Source organism: Myotis lucifugus, unplaced genomic scaffold, assembly GCF_000147115.1.
Source record: "Myotis lucifugus unplaced genomic scaffold, Myoluc2.0 scaffold_150, whole genome shotgun sequence".
NCBI classification, from domain to species: Eukaryota; Metazoa; Chordata; class Mammalia; order Chiroptera; family Vespertilionidae; genus Myotis; species Myotis lucifugus.
The window spans coordinates 1904709-1924057 of record NW_005871198.1 but is presented as its reverse complement, the minus strand read 5'-3'; the positions used below and the strand labels follow the sequence as shown (position 1 = coordinate 1924057).

At 35.8% G+C, this 19349-nt stretch overlaps 1 protein-coding gene across 1 annotated transcript in view; it reads right to left on the bottom strand.

The window, feature by feature from the left end:
• THEMIS (thymocyte selection associated) overlaps nucleotides 1–19349 on the bottom strand; it is a 124186-nt gene that overhangs the window by 87874 nt on the left and 16963 nt on the right. Inside the window, exon 2 of the mRNA XM_023759152.1 lies at nucleotides 11967–12125. Within this exon, the coding sequence (XP_023614920.1) occupies nucleotides 11967–12125 (159 nt within the window). The remainder of the gene's footprint in view (nucleotides 1–11966; nucleotides 12126–19349) is intronic.

The following is a 19349-nucleotide window of genomic DNA, read 5'->3' as shown; positions in this document are numbered from 1 at the left end:
ATATATCCTTTCTGATAGGGGGTTTCTGGTTTCTTGGGATATATTCCTAGGAGGGGGAGCACAGGGGCAAATGGGAGTTCCATTTCCAATTTTTTGAGGAACCTCCATACTGCCTTCCATAGGGGCTGCACCAGTCTGCATTCCCACCAGCAGGGCACAAGTGTTCCTTTTTCTCCACATCCTCTCCAGCACTTGTCGTTTGTTGATTTGTTGATGATGGCCATTCTGACAGGTGTGAGATGGTACCTCATTGTTGTTTTGATTTGCATCTCTCGGATGATTAGGGACTTTGAGCATGTTTTCATATGTCTCTTGGCTTTCTGAATGTCCTCTTTTGAAAGGTGTCTATTTAGATCCTTTGCCCATTTTTTGATTGGATTGTTTATCTTCTTTTTGTTAAGTTGTATGAGTTCCCTATAAATTTTGGAGATTAAGCCCTTATCAGATATGACGGTGGGAAATATGTTTTCCCACGCAGTGGGTTTTCTTGTTGTTTTGTTGATGGTTTCTTTTGCTGTGCGGAAGCTTTTTATTTTGATGTAGTCCCATTTGTTCATTTTCTCTTTAGTTTCAACTGCCCTAGGAGCTGTATCAGTGAAGAAATTGCTTTGGCATATGTCTGAGATTTTGTTGCCTTTGTATTCTTCTAGAATTTTTATGGTTTCCTGTCGTACATTTAAGTCCTTTATCCATTTTGAGTTTATTCTTGTGTATGGTGTAAGTTGGTGGTCTAGTTTCATTTTCTTGCATATATCTGTTCAATTTTCCCAACACCATTTATTGAAGAGACTATCTTGGCTCCATTGTATGTTCTTGCCTCCTTTGTCAAATATTAATTGAGCATATTGGTTCGGGCTAATTTCTGGACTCTCTATTCTATTCCACTGGTCTATATGTCTGTTCTTGTGCCAGTACCAGGCAGTTTTGAGAACAGTGGCTTTGTAATACAGTTGATATCTGGCATTGAGATCCCACCTACTTTGTCTTTCTCAGGATCGCTGCAGCTATTCGGGGTCTTTTTTTATTCCAGATGAATTTTTGGAGAGTTCGTTCTAGATCTTTGAAGAAGGCCATTGGTATTTTAATGGGAAGTGCGTTGAATTTATAGATTGCTTTGGGTAGTATGGACATTTTAATGATGTTGATTCTACCAATCCAAGAACATGGTATGTTCTTCCATCTGTTTATGTCTTCCTCTATCTCTTTTTTCAACGTCCTGTAGTTTTCTGAGTAGAGGTCTTTAACCTCTTTAGTTAAGTTTATTCCTAGGTATCTTAATTTTTTTGGTGCGATGGTAAATGGGATTGTTTTTCTAATCTCTCTTTCTGAAAGTTCACTATTGGTGTATAGAAATGCCTCAGATTTCTTGGGGTTAATTTTGTATCCTGCTACATTGCCAAATTCATGTATTAAGTCTAGTAGCTTTTTGATGGAGTCTCTAGGGTTTTGTATGTATAATATCATGTCATCTGCAAATAAGGACAGTTTTACTTCCTCTTTTCCAATTTGGATGCCTTTTATTTCTTCTTCTTGCCTAATTGCAATGGCTAATACTTCCAGTACTATGTTGAACAGGAGTGGTGAGAGTGGGCATCCCTGTCTTGTTCCTGTTCTTAGGGGAAATGGTGTTAGTTTTTGACCATTGAGTATGATGTTGGCTGTGGGCTTGTCATATATGGCTTTTATTATGTTGAGGTATGATCCTTCTATTCCCACCTTTCTGAGAGTTTTTATCAAAAATGGGTGTTGGATTTTGTCGAATGCTTTTTCTGCATCAATTGATATGACCATGTGGTTTTTTTCTTTCAATTTGTTTATGTGATGTATCACATTTATTGATTTACGGATGTTGTACCATCCTTGCATCTCTGGGATAAATCCTACTTGGTCATGGTGTATGATCCTTCTGATGTACTGCTGGATCCGATTTGCTAAGATTTTGTTGAGGATTTTGGCATCTATGTTCATGAGGGATATTGGCCTGTAATTCTCTTTCATTGTGATGTCTTTACCTGTAAACCTCATGTTTTAAAATATTTTTCACAAATTTTATTTTTGATGGCTACATATTATGTTGTAAGGCATATATCATAAATTATCATTTTCCTTATTATTTGGCACTTACACTGACTTCTTTTTTGCTAGTATAAATAATACTAAGATGGTTGTTTCTTTAGAGTTTATTGTAATAAGTGGAACCACTGAGTTAAAGGCCTTTTCTCAGCTGACTGCTGGTTCCAGGAAGACAGGGATCAAAATATAATTCCTGCCATCAATTGTTATGTCTGCACAGGCACAAAAAAAGTGTTTGCCAAATGACTGGCAGATGGCTTTTGAAATACATCAAATTTATTTTTAGAAAGGTTGTAAAATTCCATATTCCCTTTGGTTAGGTTTGAGAGTGACCCCTTAGCAATACCTTTCTCAATTTTTTTACTAGAATTGTAAAAGCTTAGCTAGTAAATACCTGGGAACGCTGTCATTATTGTTTTAATCTATATTGAGTCCAAACTAATTTCTGTGTGGTTACAAGCCCTCTGAATTTTTTCTGACTTTTATTCATTTCTCAGTCAGTGTTGCCCTAGACCAGTGGTCGGCAAACTCATTAGTCAACAGAGCCAAATAGCAACAGTACAACGATTGAAATTTCTTTTGGGAGCCAAATTTTTTAAACTTAAACTATATAGGTAGGTACATTGTTATTAACTTAATTAGGGTACTCCTAAGGCTTAGGAAGAGCCACACTCAAGGGGCCAAAGAGCCGCATGTGGCTCGAGAGCTGCAGTTTGCCAATCACGGCCCTAGACTATTTGATTGTTTTGTTTTACATTTTAGTGATTTCTAGTATTTTAAAAATTGTGTCATTTTGCTGTTGAACCTTTCTTCCTGTTTTTATTTTTCAGATGTATAGAAATTTCCATTTTATATAATTGAATATATTGATTCTGCATGGTTTAAAATGTAACTTCTTAATCTGCTTCAAATTTCCTTTGTGATTCCTGGTAGAAGTTTGATGATCCAATTTCATCTATTGCTTTCCCAAATGATAACTACAGTACATGAATTTACTAAATAATCTTTCCTTTAACCCCAGATGTGTAGTACAGGCTTCATCATGTAGAAAATAATAATTGACATTAAGAACTGGTTCAGAGCTATAAACAAAGGCTTAAGTTCAGGGACATTAGCGTCAAATTCAAAGCACTGCTTTAATGCTTCTTTAACAACTAGTAACACTATTATTAATTTATTGACTCAGCTTTTGATTTTCGGTAACATTTAGTATAATTTATTCTAACTTTGTAATAGGTTTTAACATTGGCAGGAAAAGTACTTTCTTATTGTTCTGTTTTTTAAGTATTTGCTTGAATATTTTCACTTGTTTATTCTCCCGCATGAATTTTAGAGTTACTTTCTCAAGAGCCAACACAATAATAATTATGATTATAATATATGAATTAGGGTTATCATTATGTTTGTCTTATAAATTAATTTATGTATAATTGATATATACAATATTGTTTTTTGATTCAAGCACTTAATAAACTGATGCACTAAAATACATCAATATGTTTTTATTTATTTTTTAAGCCTCACCTGAGGATATGTTTTTATTGACTTTAGAGAGAAAGAGGAAGGAAGGAAGGAAGGAAGGAGAGAAGGGAGAGAGAGAGAGAGAGAGAGAGAGAGAGAGAGAGAGAGAGAGAAACATCAATGTAAGAGAGAGAAACATTGATAGGTTTTCTCCCATATGAGTCTAGACTAGGGATCAAACCCCCAACCTAGGTATGTGCCCTGACCAGGAATCAAACCTGCAACCTTTTTGGTACACAGGAGGATGCTCTAACCAACTGAGCTATCCGGCCAGGGCTGTTTTGGCTTATCTATGTACTAGTAGCCCTGCACACGAATCCGTGAGCAAGTAGCTCTCTGCCGCTTGCCTCTGCTGGCCACCCCACCCACTGCTGCTGGCAGCTCTCCGCTGCTGGTAGCTCGCTGCCCTGCCCTCCTGTAGCTCTCCGCCACTTGTAGATCAGTTGTGATGCTATGGCATCCTGGCTAATTTGCATATTCCTCTATTATTATATTAGATATAGAAAGCCAGTGACCGGAATGCCGTAACTACCAGAACTACTGGTCACTATCATGCCCACTGTGGCCAGTGAACCAGCCTCCCGTGGCCCCTCCCTGCAGCCGGCCCCGCCCCTGATTGGCCTCTTCCACCCTGATTGAGGGCAGGGCAGTGGCCAATCACCTGCAGCCCCTCCCCCTAGCCAGCCCAGCCCTGATTGGGCCTGATCAGGGCAGGCCAGCTGGTCAACCTCCCACCAACTCCTCTTCTTGACAGGCCCGGACCCAATCTGCCCTGATTGGGGCCAGGCCAGCCAGACCCCACCCGTGCACAAATTCGTGCATTGGGCCTCTAGTTTTTAATAATAAGCTTTTATAATATTTTTAAGTAAATAAGAAAAGGAGTTAAAGTTTTATAATATTTCTTATACTATATATAAAGATATTAAGCATAGTTGTTTTGTGCTTTTCCATTGCTATTTTAAAATGTCTTACTCATATATTCTAAATGGAAAGCATGACTATATATATTTTTATATATAAATATATATGTTTATGTTCATATTTTATGTATATACTCTCTATGTATTTACTTATATGTTTTTCATATATTTTTATCCTGTCCTCTTACAAAACTAACTTATTAATTCTAACAAATTTAAAATTTTGTTTCATTTGCTTCCGTTGGTTTTACTGGATGATCTTACTTCAAATAATGATTATCACCTCATTTCTAAAAGTCTTCAAATTTATTTGTTACTGGCCATATTTATTTACTCAAAATTATGGAGTGCTGTTAGAAAAAGAGTGAAAATAAAGATCCATACAGGAACAATGCTTTTTTTGTCTGACTCACTGGGCCTTTGCTCTTGCTGCCTATACCCGACCCCAGAGCCCTGCCCATAGTGTGACCTCCTGCCACGCTGTGTCAGACCTGCCATTTTCTACGATTCCCAAGGTTTTTAAATTCATGTTGCCTATGAAACTGAGACAAGATTCCTAAAAATAATTTGAATTTTATACTTTAAACAGTTGAATTTTATGCTATGCAAATTACATCTCAATAAAGCTGCTAAGTTTATTTTTTAAATTGGAGAGAGGAGGGATAAACAGTAAGTAATAGCTTCAAAAAAGCAGTTAGGTCAGCCCCCTCATTAGTTCTTGATGGGAATGGGAATTGGCAGAGTGCTTATGGAATGTGATTTGGCAATATGCGTTAAAAGCCTTAAAATCATTTTTACTTCTGGAGTTATACTGTTACATACATGGGATTATTATAGTAATGAGATGCACTAAACTTCAGTTAAAAGCTGCTCATTATAGTATAAACTGCATAAATGATCATTTCAGAACGGACTTAATAAATTATGATACATACATATGAGGGACTATTATATAGAAAATAAAAATAGCTTTTGAAGGATTTTTAATAATATAGGCAAATCCTCAGAAATAAGCTTGTTCCCCATTATATTATAATATATCTATTTGTGTGTGGGTGTGCCATGTACTAGAAAACAATAGAAGGAAATGTAACAAATATTAATGCTTGCTAGCTTTGGTGATGAGATTATAGGGAGCTTTAATTTACTTCTCTGCATTTTCTTTCATTTTCTAATTTTCTATAAGATTGTGTTTTATTTGTAAAGTTGAGAAAAATCAATACATCTTTAAAAAATTGTGTTTCATATGTCCACACTAATACCTGCATGTGTATAGCAGCTTTATTCATAATTGCCAAAATTTAGAAGCAACCAAGAAGTCCTTCAATATGTGGATAAATAAAATGTGGTACATCCAGACAATGGAATATTATTCAGTGCTATAAATAAATGAGATATCAAGCCATTGAAAAACACGGGGAACCTTCAATTCATATTAGCAAATAAAAGATGCCAATCGGAAAGGCTACTTACTTTTTGATTCAATTATATTTTGGAAAACACAAAACTATGGAAACCATAAAAAAAATCAGTGGTTACCAGGGATTGTGGGGCAAGAAGGATGACCAGGTACAGCACAGAGGATTTTTAGGACACTGAAAATACTCTGTGTGATTCTATATGGTAGGTACATGTCATTATACATTTGTCTAAACTTATAGACCATACAACACCAAGAGTGAACCAATGTAAACCATGAACCTAGGTTATGATGCATCAATGCAGGTTCATCAGGTGGAACAAAGTGTACCACTCCGGTGGGGGATATGATAATGGCCGAGGCTATGCATTTGTAGGGGTAAAGGGTATATGGGAGACCTCTGTACTTCTCACTCAATTTTACTGTGAAACTAAAACAGCTCTTAAAAAATAAAGTCTATTAAAAAAGGATTTTGTTCCCACAGCAGAATCTCTAAATCATTAATATATAATTATGTATAAACATAGTAATGTATTTTACCAATGCCCGTTTAAAAGAATCAAGAAACTAAAGATCTGAGTAGACAAGTTTGTAAGGAGAGTCTGGTTCCACCATGGTGATACCTTTGAGGTAACACCATAACAAACTTTAGAGGAGTTGTGTATGTAGGAAAAGGGGCTGGTAAGAGCAAAATGTGATTAGATTTTTAGAAGATGTATATAAAATATTAATACTTTGAAAACTTATAGAATAGTTCCAGGTGTGGAAAAGCCAATTTTAAGATGATCTTTTTGACATAATTTTGGTATGAGGTTAAAATGTACATAGGTGGGTGAAAAGAACACTTCAACCTAGACCTGCAAAGTCTATTTGTCTTCCTGATATTATTCATTTTAGTTATCCAAAGAACAAGGACTTAGAGAAACAAGCTGATCATGTACCAAAGAGCAGAAGAAAAAATAGGCCAAAAAATGGAAATGAAAATTAGTGTAAAAGCCTGAATTTTTTGTGCACTTAGATTGCTTCACAGTTTTTGGCATAGTATATCCAGAATATCCCTTTTCGTCTAGGAAAATATTTTGTATAATAGACATAGCTGAATTTATTTTGCTTAAGTGAGCACAGTGGGGAAGAGATACCTTACGAGAAGTTGACCCAGAAAATTTGGAAGAATAGCCCATTATTCCTTAAATAGTAAATTATCCAAAAGGCAGGGAGTCTATTTAGGGTCTCTTTGAATCATGTCTTTATGACATCCAGATGGAAAAATCGGAGCAAATTCTGCTTTTTATCTTGCTTCTTTTAACAAAAGTCATTCAAAACACAGGAGCTGAAAAGGTTATGCACTATAAAGCTACTAAATATATTTTAAATATAGTTTTGCAAAACAATTTTGCTAACAGGTAATTTCTAAAAGAAATTTATAAGCTGATATTTTAGTCAGCTTCTAAAAAATTAGATGCAATCATAAAATGGCTAACACTAAAAAATTTAGTCATTTCAGTGGTAGATAAAACATACACTGAATGACCATTGAATGCAATATTATGCTTTCTATCAATTAAGTATATAGCTTCCTAAATAAAACAACAGGGAGATTTATCTTGAAAAATGTTTACGTATTAGGCATTTTGATACCCAGGCACAAAGAAGCAGGTTTTATTAATTCTAGTCAAACAATTTCTTGAAAAAATAATTCTATTATTAATCTAATTTTGCGTATCTAAACATATCCTAAACACAGAAAAGGTACAGTAAAAATACAGCATAAAAGACAAAAATAAATGGCACACCTGTAAAGGGCATTTACCATGAATGGAGCTCACAGGATTGAAAGTTGCTCAGGGGGACTCAGTGAGTGATGAGTGAATGTGAAGGCCTAGGACATTACTGTACATTACTGTGGACTTTATAAACACTGTGCACTTAGGCTATGTTAAATTTATTAAAACATTTTTCTTCGATAATAAACAGCCTTACCTTACTGTAACTTTTTTGTTATTTTAGAATCCTTTTAATTTTTTAACTCTTAGACTCTTGTATAGTAACACTTAGCTTAAAACACAAACACATTGCATAGCTGACACAAATATTTTTCTCTATAGCCTTATTCTATAAGCTTTTCTATTTAATTTTTTATTTACTTTTTAAACTTTTTTATTAAAAACTAAGGGACAAACACACACACTAGCCTAGGCCTATACAGGGTCAAGATCATCAATATCCTTGTCTTCCTCACCCACATTGTGTCCCACTGGAAGGTCTTCAGGGGCAATACCATGCCTGGAGCTGTCATCTCCTATCACAATGCTTTCTCTGGAACACTTCGAACAGCGTCTGGCGCATTATCAAGATTCTCATTTGAGCCCTAACTGGTTTGTCTCAGTGGATAGAGCGTCGGCCTGCGGACTCAAGGGTCCCAGGTTCGATTCCGGTCAAGTGCATGTACCTTTGTTTCGGGCACATCCCCAGTAGGGAGTGTGCAGGAGGCAGCTGATCAATGTTTCTCTCTCATTGATGTTTCTAACTCTCTATCCCTCTCCCTTCCTGTCTGTAAAAAATCAATAAAATATATTTTTTAAAAAAAGATTCTCATTTGAATGTATCACAAGGGAAAAGTAGAGTGTAGGATAGTAAAGAATGGTTCATCTCTAAAGCTCTATCATATTTCTTTTTTCTAAATTTGTTGTTGTTAATCCTCACCTGAGGATATTTTTCCACTGATTTTTTTTAGAGAGGGTAAAAGGGAGGGGGAGAGACACACAGAAACACTGATGTGAGAGAGACACATTGATTGAGTGCCTCCTGCACCCACTCTGACCAGGGCATCTAGACACAGACCTTATACACTTCACAAAAGTTAACTCAAAATGGATTAAAGGGTCACTCCATTAAGAACAAATAACTATTACAAAACACATAACGACCTTATATCAAAGCCTCCAAATACATGAAACTAGAGCTGCAGTTTTGAAAAGAAATATTAATAATTCAATTACAATAGTTTGAAATTTCAAAACTCCACTTTCTATAATGGGTAGATCTTGATAGAGATTTTACAAAAAAAATCATAAGACTTGACAATACTATAAACCAATAGACATCTGTAGAATACTCCACCCAGCAATAGCAGAATCCACATTCTTCTTAAGTGCACATGGCATATTCATTAGGCTAGTTCATATGTTAGGCCATAAAACAAATCTCAATAAATTTACAAGAACTGAAATTAAATAAAGTGTGTCTTCTGACCACAATAGAATGAAATTAAGAATCAGTAAAAAATAAATTTATGGAAAATTCCCAATTAAAAAAGGGTATTTAAAAATATATTGAACTTTTTGAGTTTATAATCTAACTGGAACTTGAAATTGAAACTTCTGAGTAGAGTATAAATAAAGACATTTCTCTATTGAAATTTATTAGTGTCCTTGGTTTTTACCTAGTGCTGATATAGATGAATTATTTCTATATCGGGGATCCTTTTCATCATTACCTAGAAGGATAATTTGTTTTGAGAGAGGTAAAAACAATTTCCTGATCATCACCAATTACTTAATCCTGATCCTTACAATAAAACTAGCTTTGTACATACATTTTTAAATCATTGCTCAATTGATGTAAGATGATTATGTTTACCGAAAGCTCAATGGGATATTCTAAGCAGCAATTCCCCAAGTTAAATTATAAGTCAAAAAGCTGTGTTTTAACTACTATAATAAGAAATGTTCCTTCTACCAGAAGATTCTAGTAATTTTGACTTACTAAATATTGATTATATACATCTTCTAAACACTGTGGGGATTACAGCAATAACTGAGATTCAGATTCCTTCCCCAGCAACCTTATGATCTATTAAGCAGATGGTGCTTATAAGACAAGTACACAAATAACTTCAATTATATACAAAACGTTGTAAATGCAATGATTAAGGCATGAAAGCCTATAGTGATTTAAAAGGAGAGTTGACACATCAATTAGAGTACTTAGGAAAAGCTTCTTCTAAAGCAGTGGTTCTCAACCTTCTGGCCCTTTAAATACAGTTCCTCATGTTGTGACCCAACCATAAAATTATTTTCGTTGCTACTTCATAATTGTAATGTTGCTACTGTTATGAATCGTAATGTAAATATCTGATATGCAGGATGGTCTTAGGCAACCCCTGTGAAAGGGTCATTCGACCGCCAAAGGGTTCGCGACCCACAGGTTGAGAACCGCTGTTGTAAAGCAATGGTTCTCAAACTTGGCTGCTCATTATCACCACTCTGGGAGCTTTAGAAAACCTTGATGACCAGACTTTATCCCAGACCAAATAAATCAGAACATCTCAGGCAAGTGGCCTGAGCATCAACATTTTTTAAAGTTCCCTTGGCAATTCCAATGTGCAGCCAAGTTTGAGAATCATTGATATGAAGGATGGGCTGAGGAAGGAATAATTAGAATCATTCTGTGAGAAAGATTTCAGTTGAAAAGGGTTGGAATACTGGAGCACTTAGAAGAATCCTCTCCTCATAGAGTTAACTCATTTTTATTCAAACCTCAGCTCAAGTATAACATTCTTGAAAAAGCTTTGCCTGACTCCACTGATGATAACAATGTAAATAATTGTAATAAAAGCTAACATTTTTTTATAGCCCTTGCTAAGTGATAAGCACCATTCTAAGCACTTTAAATATATTTCAATACTTAACCCTCCTAACAACACTAAAAGATAGGTAGCAGGATTATTATCAGTTTACATAAAAGGAGGCTACATAACTTGGCAAGGTTACACAACTAACAACGGCAGAGCTGAGATTCAAATATAATGACTCAGAAATCCATGTTTTGAAACATGACCAACTGGTGTTAAATGTTACTTATCAAGACTCTCATAACACCTATACATACCTCCATTATACCATGAATCACATTAAATTGTAAATTTTTATTAGTTTTTTCTCCCACTCATCATTCATTCAATATACAATTATTGAGCACATTCTCTGTGCCAGAAAATGTGCTTGTTACTAGAAAGACAAAGTCCCTTATGCAATATTTTATCTGTGAAGGAATTTTACTTTAGAGCTGAGGTCAGCAAACTATGATTCACAGGCCAAATTCTGCTGAACACCTGTTTGCCTCATCTTCCGGAAATTCTGTTTCTTTGTTACTAATGTTGTGGCCCCACCCCATAACAAAGAAACACAATTTCTGAAGGATGAGGCCCAGAAATCAGGATTTTAAAAAGATTCCCAGGTGATTCTAATGAGCAGCCAAGGTTGAGAACCACTGGTCTAGAGAATAATACAAAAGAGAAAATCATCAATACTTTAAAAATAAGGTGAATGCTCTGGTGCTCAATACACTAAGAGAAGATAAAAGAGGGATTTCTAGCTTAGATTAGATGGTCAGAAAAAATCTTCCAGAAGACATGATATTTAGAGTAATTTTGTAAGGCTGAGTAGAATTAACTAGACAAAGAAAAGCAGCTAGACTTGCCAGTAAGATCAGCAGGGGAGTTTAGCAGTGATCCAGAGAGCTAGAATAATGGCAATGGGAATAAAGAGGGTTAATGTGTTTAATGTACAGCAGTGGGCAAAAGTAGGTTTATAGTTATTCATATGGAAATAATATAATAATAAATAATAATACAAGAATAAACCCTGTTTCACATACTCACAATTATAGACCTACTCGTGCCCACCCCTGCATATTTATAGTGTTCTACATGACTTATGAAAATATATCTTTGAATTCTTTATTTTAACTATGTAATATAGCCAGTGTTGCTTATAGTTGAAAATCACTAAATATTTATTAACAGAAAAAATTTAGTCCTAAGTAAAGGATGTTTATTTAAAAGGGTAAGAAAATATTTGCCTTATATTAGTCCTTAAAATCATTGAACTATAAGAATTATGATTCTTTCACCCACTGCCCTAAAGTGAATAAAAAACACTACCACATTTTCATTGTTTGCAATTGTATAGATGTATATATCTATTAGCAATGCAGTTTTACGAGTGAGAAATGGTTGCAATATACTGTACCTGGAAAATTCATAGGCAATTCAAATGGTTGTGGTGATTCACCACCTTCACTGTGCTCACAAATTTCAGCTATGATCTTCTTAATTTTGAGGCCAGTAATTTTAATCACCTCTCCTGTTGACAAACAGCATTCATTTCCAAACATTTCATAAACAGAACCTGAAAAAAAAAAGAGTGAAAGCAGCTCTTAAAAAAGAATAAAGTCTTGAAGAACAAGGTAGGAGTCAAAAGCCTTATATTACGTGTTTTTATTCAGTTCCTCTCTTAGCTACCTACTAAAGAGGACTTTAATCAAGCCTGGCAAAATGTACAGCATGTACCAGGAAAAATATTAGATTTTCACTTTATTCACTGGGCAAGGTAGAAAGAATCTTATTTTTGTTATTGTAAATTGAATTTATGGTTTCCTCAGCACCTTTAGCTCATCGTTTCAAGGTCAAACTACAAACATGTCTTTCTCTATTGGGATTTATGATCTGTTTCTGCAGGGTCACAGAATTAAGCTTATCTGAGTCAACAATGATCTAAGTAAGTACTGCAAAAAAGGTTGTAATATAATCTAAGATCCAAAGACAGAGTATCTGCACACTGGGGCTTTATAGCAAGAGCATCATTTCTATTTCTTAGACCTGGTTCTCTTCATCATTATGAATATAAGACTTATGCCCATTTTTGTCTCTTCATTTTTGACAAGCAGACCAGTCCAGATAAACTGGAAAGCTTCATTTTAGTTCAGGATTTCAGTCTCCTTCCTAACAAACTTTTTATCATAGACTAGAGGCCCGGTGCACAAAATTCATGCACCCGGGGGGTCTCTCAGCCTGGCCTACACCCTCTCACAGTCTGGGAGCCCTTGAGGAATGTCCGACTGATGGCTTAGGACAGTGATGGCGAACCTTTTGAGCTCAGTGTGTCAGAATTTTGAAAAACTCTAACTTAACTCTGGTGCCATGTCACATATAGAAATTTTTGATATTTGCAACCATAGTAAAACAAAGACTTATATTTTTGATATTTATTTTATATATCTAAATGCCATTTAACAAAGAAAAATCAACCAAAAAAATGAGTTCGCATGTCACCTCTGACACGCGTGTCATAGGTTCGCCATCACTGGCTTAGGATGTCCCATGGAGCAGGCCTAAGCCATCAGTTGGACATCCTTAGAGCGGCCAAGGAAGCTAGAGAGGCTCCAGCCACCTCCGCTGTGCTCGCCAGCCATGAGCCTAGCTTCTGGCTGAGCAGCGCTCCCCCTGGGGGCAGCCCCTGTATTGAGCATCTGCACCCTGGTGGTCAGTGCACGTCATAGCGACTGGTCGTTCCTCCATTCATCGATTTGCATATTACCCTTTTATTATATAGGACTAGTGGCCCAGTGCACGAAATTCGTGCACGGGAGGGGTGTCCCTCAGCCTGGCCTGCACCCTCTCCAATCTGGGACTTTTCAGGGGATAGGGATTGGGGCCTAAACTGGCAGTCGGACATCCCTCTCACTATCCGGAACTGCTGGCTCCTAACCACTCACCTGCCTGCCTGCCTGATAGCCCCTAACCCCTCTGCCCCACCAGCCCCAACTGCTCCCCCCTTCCAGTCTGATCACCTCTAATTGCCCCCCCCCCGCCAGCCTGCTCGCCCCCAACTGTCCCCTCACCTCCTGCTCACCCCCAATTCCCGCTCTCCCCCCGGCCCCCCCACTGGCCTGCTCGCCCCCAACTGCCCTCCCCTGCCGGCCTGATCATCCCCAACTGCCCTCCCCTGCCAGCCTGATCACTCCTCACCACCTCTGCCTCGGACCCGCCACCATGGCTTTGTCTGGAAGGATGTCCAGAAGGTCTCCTAGTCTAATTAGCATAGATGCTAAAGCTAAGCTTTCCACTCATTTATTTTCCTTTTATATCTCCTCATGGAAGAAGAACATGCAGTCAAATGACCAGAAGATGAGCATCAGAAAACAGAAGAGAAAAAAAAATTATGACTAATCTATCCCTATTAAAAAGAGAACAACACAAAAACTACATCTCTGGGATATTATCGATTTACAGTTAAACAGTAAATAAATTAAAGGTTGATGTAAATAAACATTAACAAACTGTAAGGCTTAAAACATATAATTTTTTCCTTACCTCTCATGATTTATTTCATTTTTATCACACAAAATGTGAACAGTATAAACACAGCATTTTAGGTTTGTTTTTATCTTCTTAATTTTTTTCTATTGAAACCCCTTCTCTAGAATCTTGCCTGCTATATAGCAGGCACCTAAAACATTTTTATAGCATTAACAGTTACGATAAAAAAGAAGACTGACATGCAATCTAGCTTTAAACAACTGCGATTGTATCAGAATCGCAATGGAAATCAGAGCAACACTCAAATTAAAATAATTTATGAAGGTTTTAATAAAGGGGCAATTTACACAGAGGCACAGTCAGTTCTAGGCAACACAAGAAAATAAAAATCCTGATCTCACTGTTCTCCCTCCATTTGATCCTCTGCCAGGTCACCTCACTGGCCAAATTCAATCAGAAGGCGGAGGACAAGGGAGGGGCCGATGCCCACACAGAAGTCACCTCCCAAGTAGAGAGTGAAAATGAAAGTCCAGCACACCAAACCTACTGTTCATTATGTAGTGAGAACTATTTTTGCAAGCATGCTAGTGTATCTGATCCTCAAGTTTAGTATATATTTCCCTAACTCCTCTATTTTTTATACTCCTCCCTTAACTACATGTTCATACTTTTCATTAACTCCAATACATAGTGTCAGCCATCACAAATCCTTTGTAGAACAATATGGGATATTAAAAATAATGATAAATCCACAGTGGCATTTTCTTCCAATGAATTCAGAATAGTTAATTTCTATGATCCTCATTTGGCAATTTACTACATACTAACATTTTACATCTTCAGTATTATCTCATCCTGTACTTAACTTTTTATGACTTTAGTTTTTATTACTCCCAATTCAATCTTAAGCTTTATGAAAGAAAATATTGCATTATATTATTACATAACTATAACACATCAACTTTTCTTCTTCATTTATTTAACTTATTTCATTAAAACCTACTACGCATCGGGCATTGTGATTGACAATGGGCATCTAAGGTAAAATGCATAATCTCTCTTCCCCCACAGAAGCACTGTTTTGAAGGGAACAAATAAGCAGATATTGCAACAGATAATTAGACAGATATAATAAATTCAGGGCATTGTGGGAAGATATTGGAGGTATTTAATTAAGAAATTACATGGGAAAGAGATTAGGGAAGGATTCCTGGAGGAGATAACAGCTGAGCTGTTTTAAAGAAAGCCTCACAAGATATCAGGACAGGCAGAGGAAATAGTATTTGAAAGGGCACTGCGATATGATACATTCTGGAAATTTCAAGTAGCTAGTTACGTCTCAAATATAAAAAATGGGAAGTGGTAAGAAAGAAGACTAGAGAAGTAGAGAGAGTCTAGATCATGCAGCATCTTTATGAAATAATCAATAAACAAAAAGGCCAATAAAAACCTGAAGCAATCTCAAATAAAAGAATCTACATTTTCAGTTATCAGGGTCTAGGAACTAATGTCAATTTAATGAGCAGTCATATGTATCTAGGTGCTTGCTCTCCAAAATCTAGTCTATGGCACCACATGGGAACTCAGAATCTTGGCCAGACCCCAAGCCTGCTGAATCAGAACCTGCATTTTTAACAAGACCCTCAGATGATTCATAAGCACATTAACATTTGGAAAGTGTATAACGGAAATAGTCTCTGTCCTGAGATTGTTGGAGAACTAACCAGGGAAGGAAGAACATGTCCTGTAGAGGAAGCATTCAGTGCCATTAAGGTGAAGGACGTTAAAAATGGAAACAAGGAAAAGATTTTAAGTAGGAAAGTGATATGGTAAGACTTTTCCTTGTCACATAAAATAGAACATAGTGTGCCCTAGCTGGTTTGGCTCTGTGGATAGAATGTCAGCCTGCGGACTGAAGGGTCCCAGGTTTGATTCTAGTCAAGGGCACATGCCCAGGCTGCAGGCTTGATCCCCAGCAGGGGCATGCAAAAGGCAGCTGATCAATGATTCTCTTTCATCTTTGATGTTTCTATTGCTCTCTCCCTCCCTTGCTCTCTGAAATCAATAAAAATATATTATTAAAAATAAAATAGGACATAATGTAACCTATTTCATTTTACCTGAAGTCTTTTGGTCTTAATTTCAATGCAATGAATGTCTGATTGTGGATCTAATGTATATCAAACTGACTGATTTGGAATGCCATCCTTTTCAAAGACTCCATGGGAATTCAAAATTAAAAGATGAATTCACGTGAGATTACATAACAATTCATAGGAAACAGAAGCCAGAGAATCCTGTGAGGAGAAAATTCTGAGAGTTTTATCAATACACAACATACAAAAAATTTCTGACTTGTTAGGTCTCTTTCCAAGTATGTCTCCCCTTTAGAAAAAAAATCACTTCTTTCAGTCATAAAAAAAAGTAGAAGCTCATGAAAATACTAATCTTTAATATTTATCTTTGATTCTTTGCAATTTCTAATTTGCCCAACACTAGAAAGTTATGTTCATGATAGGTGACAAGAACATACCTGAAACTTAAAGGGGATCTGGTACTATATCATCAATATGATGTCTCTTAAAATATATTTTTTCTCAGTAAAAATATAAAATGGTTAACTTTAAAAATAGCCAACTTTCATAATCTCAGGAAAAGCACACATAATATGTATAAATGCCTGTTAAAAATTTGCTGAGATGTGTGTCTGAACTAAGTGTTTGTATATATATAGACAAAGATATTAAAATTGTTTTTATTTCATTTTGAGGACATGCACTTTGAATATGCAAATCTATTAAATCTTTACAGATGATTCTTTCCAAGTGAGAGCATATGTATTCTGGATAATGCCAAACATCAGAGAAAGCTGGAACAAAGCAGCCTGTTTTCAGTGATCAAACATCGCCCCTGAAGGCTGCAATGAAAGAGCCCTGTGCTTTTGAAATCACCTTCTCTAATGCTACTTTGCTCAACAGAAATGACACATTAATATCCTTTTATGAGCTCATCCCTTATTTGACAATTCATATAAGTAATACTGTAATCACATAAGAAGAGCCAAAACAATTGGTTCAATAGATTTTCTTCTATTTTCTCTACAAAGTTAAAACTGTATGGCAGTCAGGACAGAGGAAACACATCATTTAGAGGTTTGGTTTTTTTTTTTACTCAAGATGCACCCATTTCCTAAACTCTCCACCTCTTCTTTAGCTATACCAGGCCACTTGTCTCTTTATTTCCTCATCAGTTTGTAAATGAATATCAATTGATCCTGAAGGTTCAGCTTATCAATCAATCCTAAAGATTCTGCTCATATTCCTAGCCAAAGCCTTCCTTGAGCCCCACACCTGAGTGAGAATTAATTCCCTCTTCCGTGCTTTAATAGAACTTTGCATGTATCTCCATTATAGACCCTATGTGATCATGATCACAGCCTGCTGGTAGGGCATTATTTTCTAACCACTGATAGTATGTATATTTTAGATTTTATTATGAGTTCCTAGAGAAGCAATATCTCTTAGCTATATATTTATACTTGACCTCACTCACACTGTTAGTAACCCGGTTTTTGTTACTTAGTAGATTCTTACTGAATGTTGAATTATATCTTAGCTTTACTGTAAAATAACAGTAAATTGTTTTGAATATAGTAGTAGTCTTTCTACATTAGCAGTTTAAAGCACAGTCAACCCAAAGCTTTGGCATGGGTTATATCTTCATTGGGTATATTTAGTATCAAATGTACAAGCATATGTTCAAGTAGCTGGCCACGAATTATCTAGACAAGGAACATTAGGGTAGTTAATTCTACAATATGAATATCTACTTAAGTTTGTCACTTTGCAACTATGGTGACCATTTTTATACTGCTGGACTTGAGGGTGAAATGAAATGATGAAATGAAATAATCTGAAATAGTTTGGAGGACTTAAGAAATTACACCTGTAAAGTTTGCTGGCTATTGTATTACAGTGTTTATAGCACTATATCATATTGGTGTTGCTAACAGAGTTGTATTTTTACTCCTCATAAATAGGTATGATTATTCTTTAGAAGGCAGGGAAAAATAGCAAACATGAAACAATAAGTTTTCAGCTTTACTAGAGGTAGATTCAACTACTTAGATATTGGATATAACTTAGAGAGGTATATCTGAACATTAATAGGAAATTATCTTTCAAGGTCATAGAGACTAGCTTACTCCACATCCAAAATATCAATATAAAGACGGTAAAACAGTGGCATTAGATAGGAAGAAAAATGTCCACACTGAGAAGAACTAAGATAGAAACTCTCTTACCTCTAAGAATACAGAGTTCTTCTTATAAGTTGGGGATTTAAGTGGTATTTGGAAAGTCAAGCTTAAAGACAAAAATGCACTAGAGACTTCAGTTTATGTTGGTAAGTCTTGAAAAGTCTGAGTATGGGGAAGCTATGAAAGCCACAACGAGTTAAAAAGTCTGAGTGTGAGAGTGAATAAAGCAGATTAAAATAGTAGGAAGACCAGAAACTAGAAAATTCCTAATTTCACAAACACCCTGAAGCACATGCCATTTAAATGTTTTAATGGTCAACAAAGAAAGATTCAGTTTTACATACCAGCTAAAAACTTGATGTTTGCTTAATGGCAGAACCAATTTAATAGAGTAAATAAAACTGTGTTAAGAGGGTTTGCAAGTTGGTATTATGATAGAAGTCAACATTGTGGCTTTGTGTTAATAATTATCAGAACAAAGGGATGTGGGATGTGTGAGTATGAAATGAATATCCCTCCTACACATCTACGAAACATTTCCTTATAATGGTGGAAGAAATCAGTGGTTCTGCATCTCCTGACACTATTAATTAACCACATTTCACTAAAACTTTAACCATTAAAATGCCATCATAAATAATTTCTTATATGAACAATGTTGCATTGGAAGTTTGGTTTATTGTTTTAGGAAGGACTTGGTTTTTATATACTTTATATAATTTTTATATAATTTTATACACTTTAATATACTTGCCTATGTTTTATATCCTTACTGTTAAATAAAGCTACTATAGACCACTATTGCCATTTAAAATAGTAAACCTGGTAAGACAGGAAAATATAAAAATCTTAGAAGAATCCACAGGCAGCAAAATATCAGACATATGTTGTAGCAATATCTTTACCGATACAGCAAAAGAAACCATCAACAAAACAACAAGGAAAGCCCATTGCATGGGAGAACATATTTTGCCAATGTTATTATCTGATAAGGGTCTAATCCTCAGATAAAAGGGAACTCTTCATCTTTACAAAGGAAGAACACAATCCATAAAA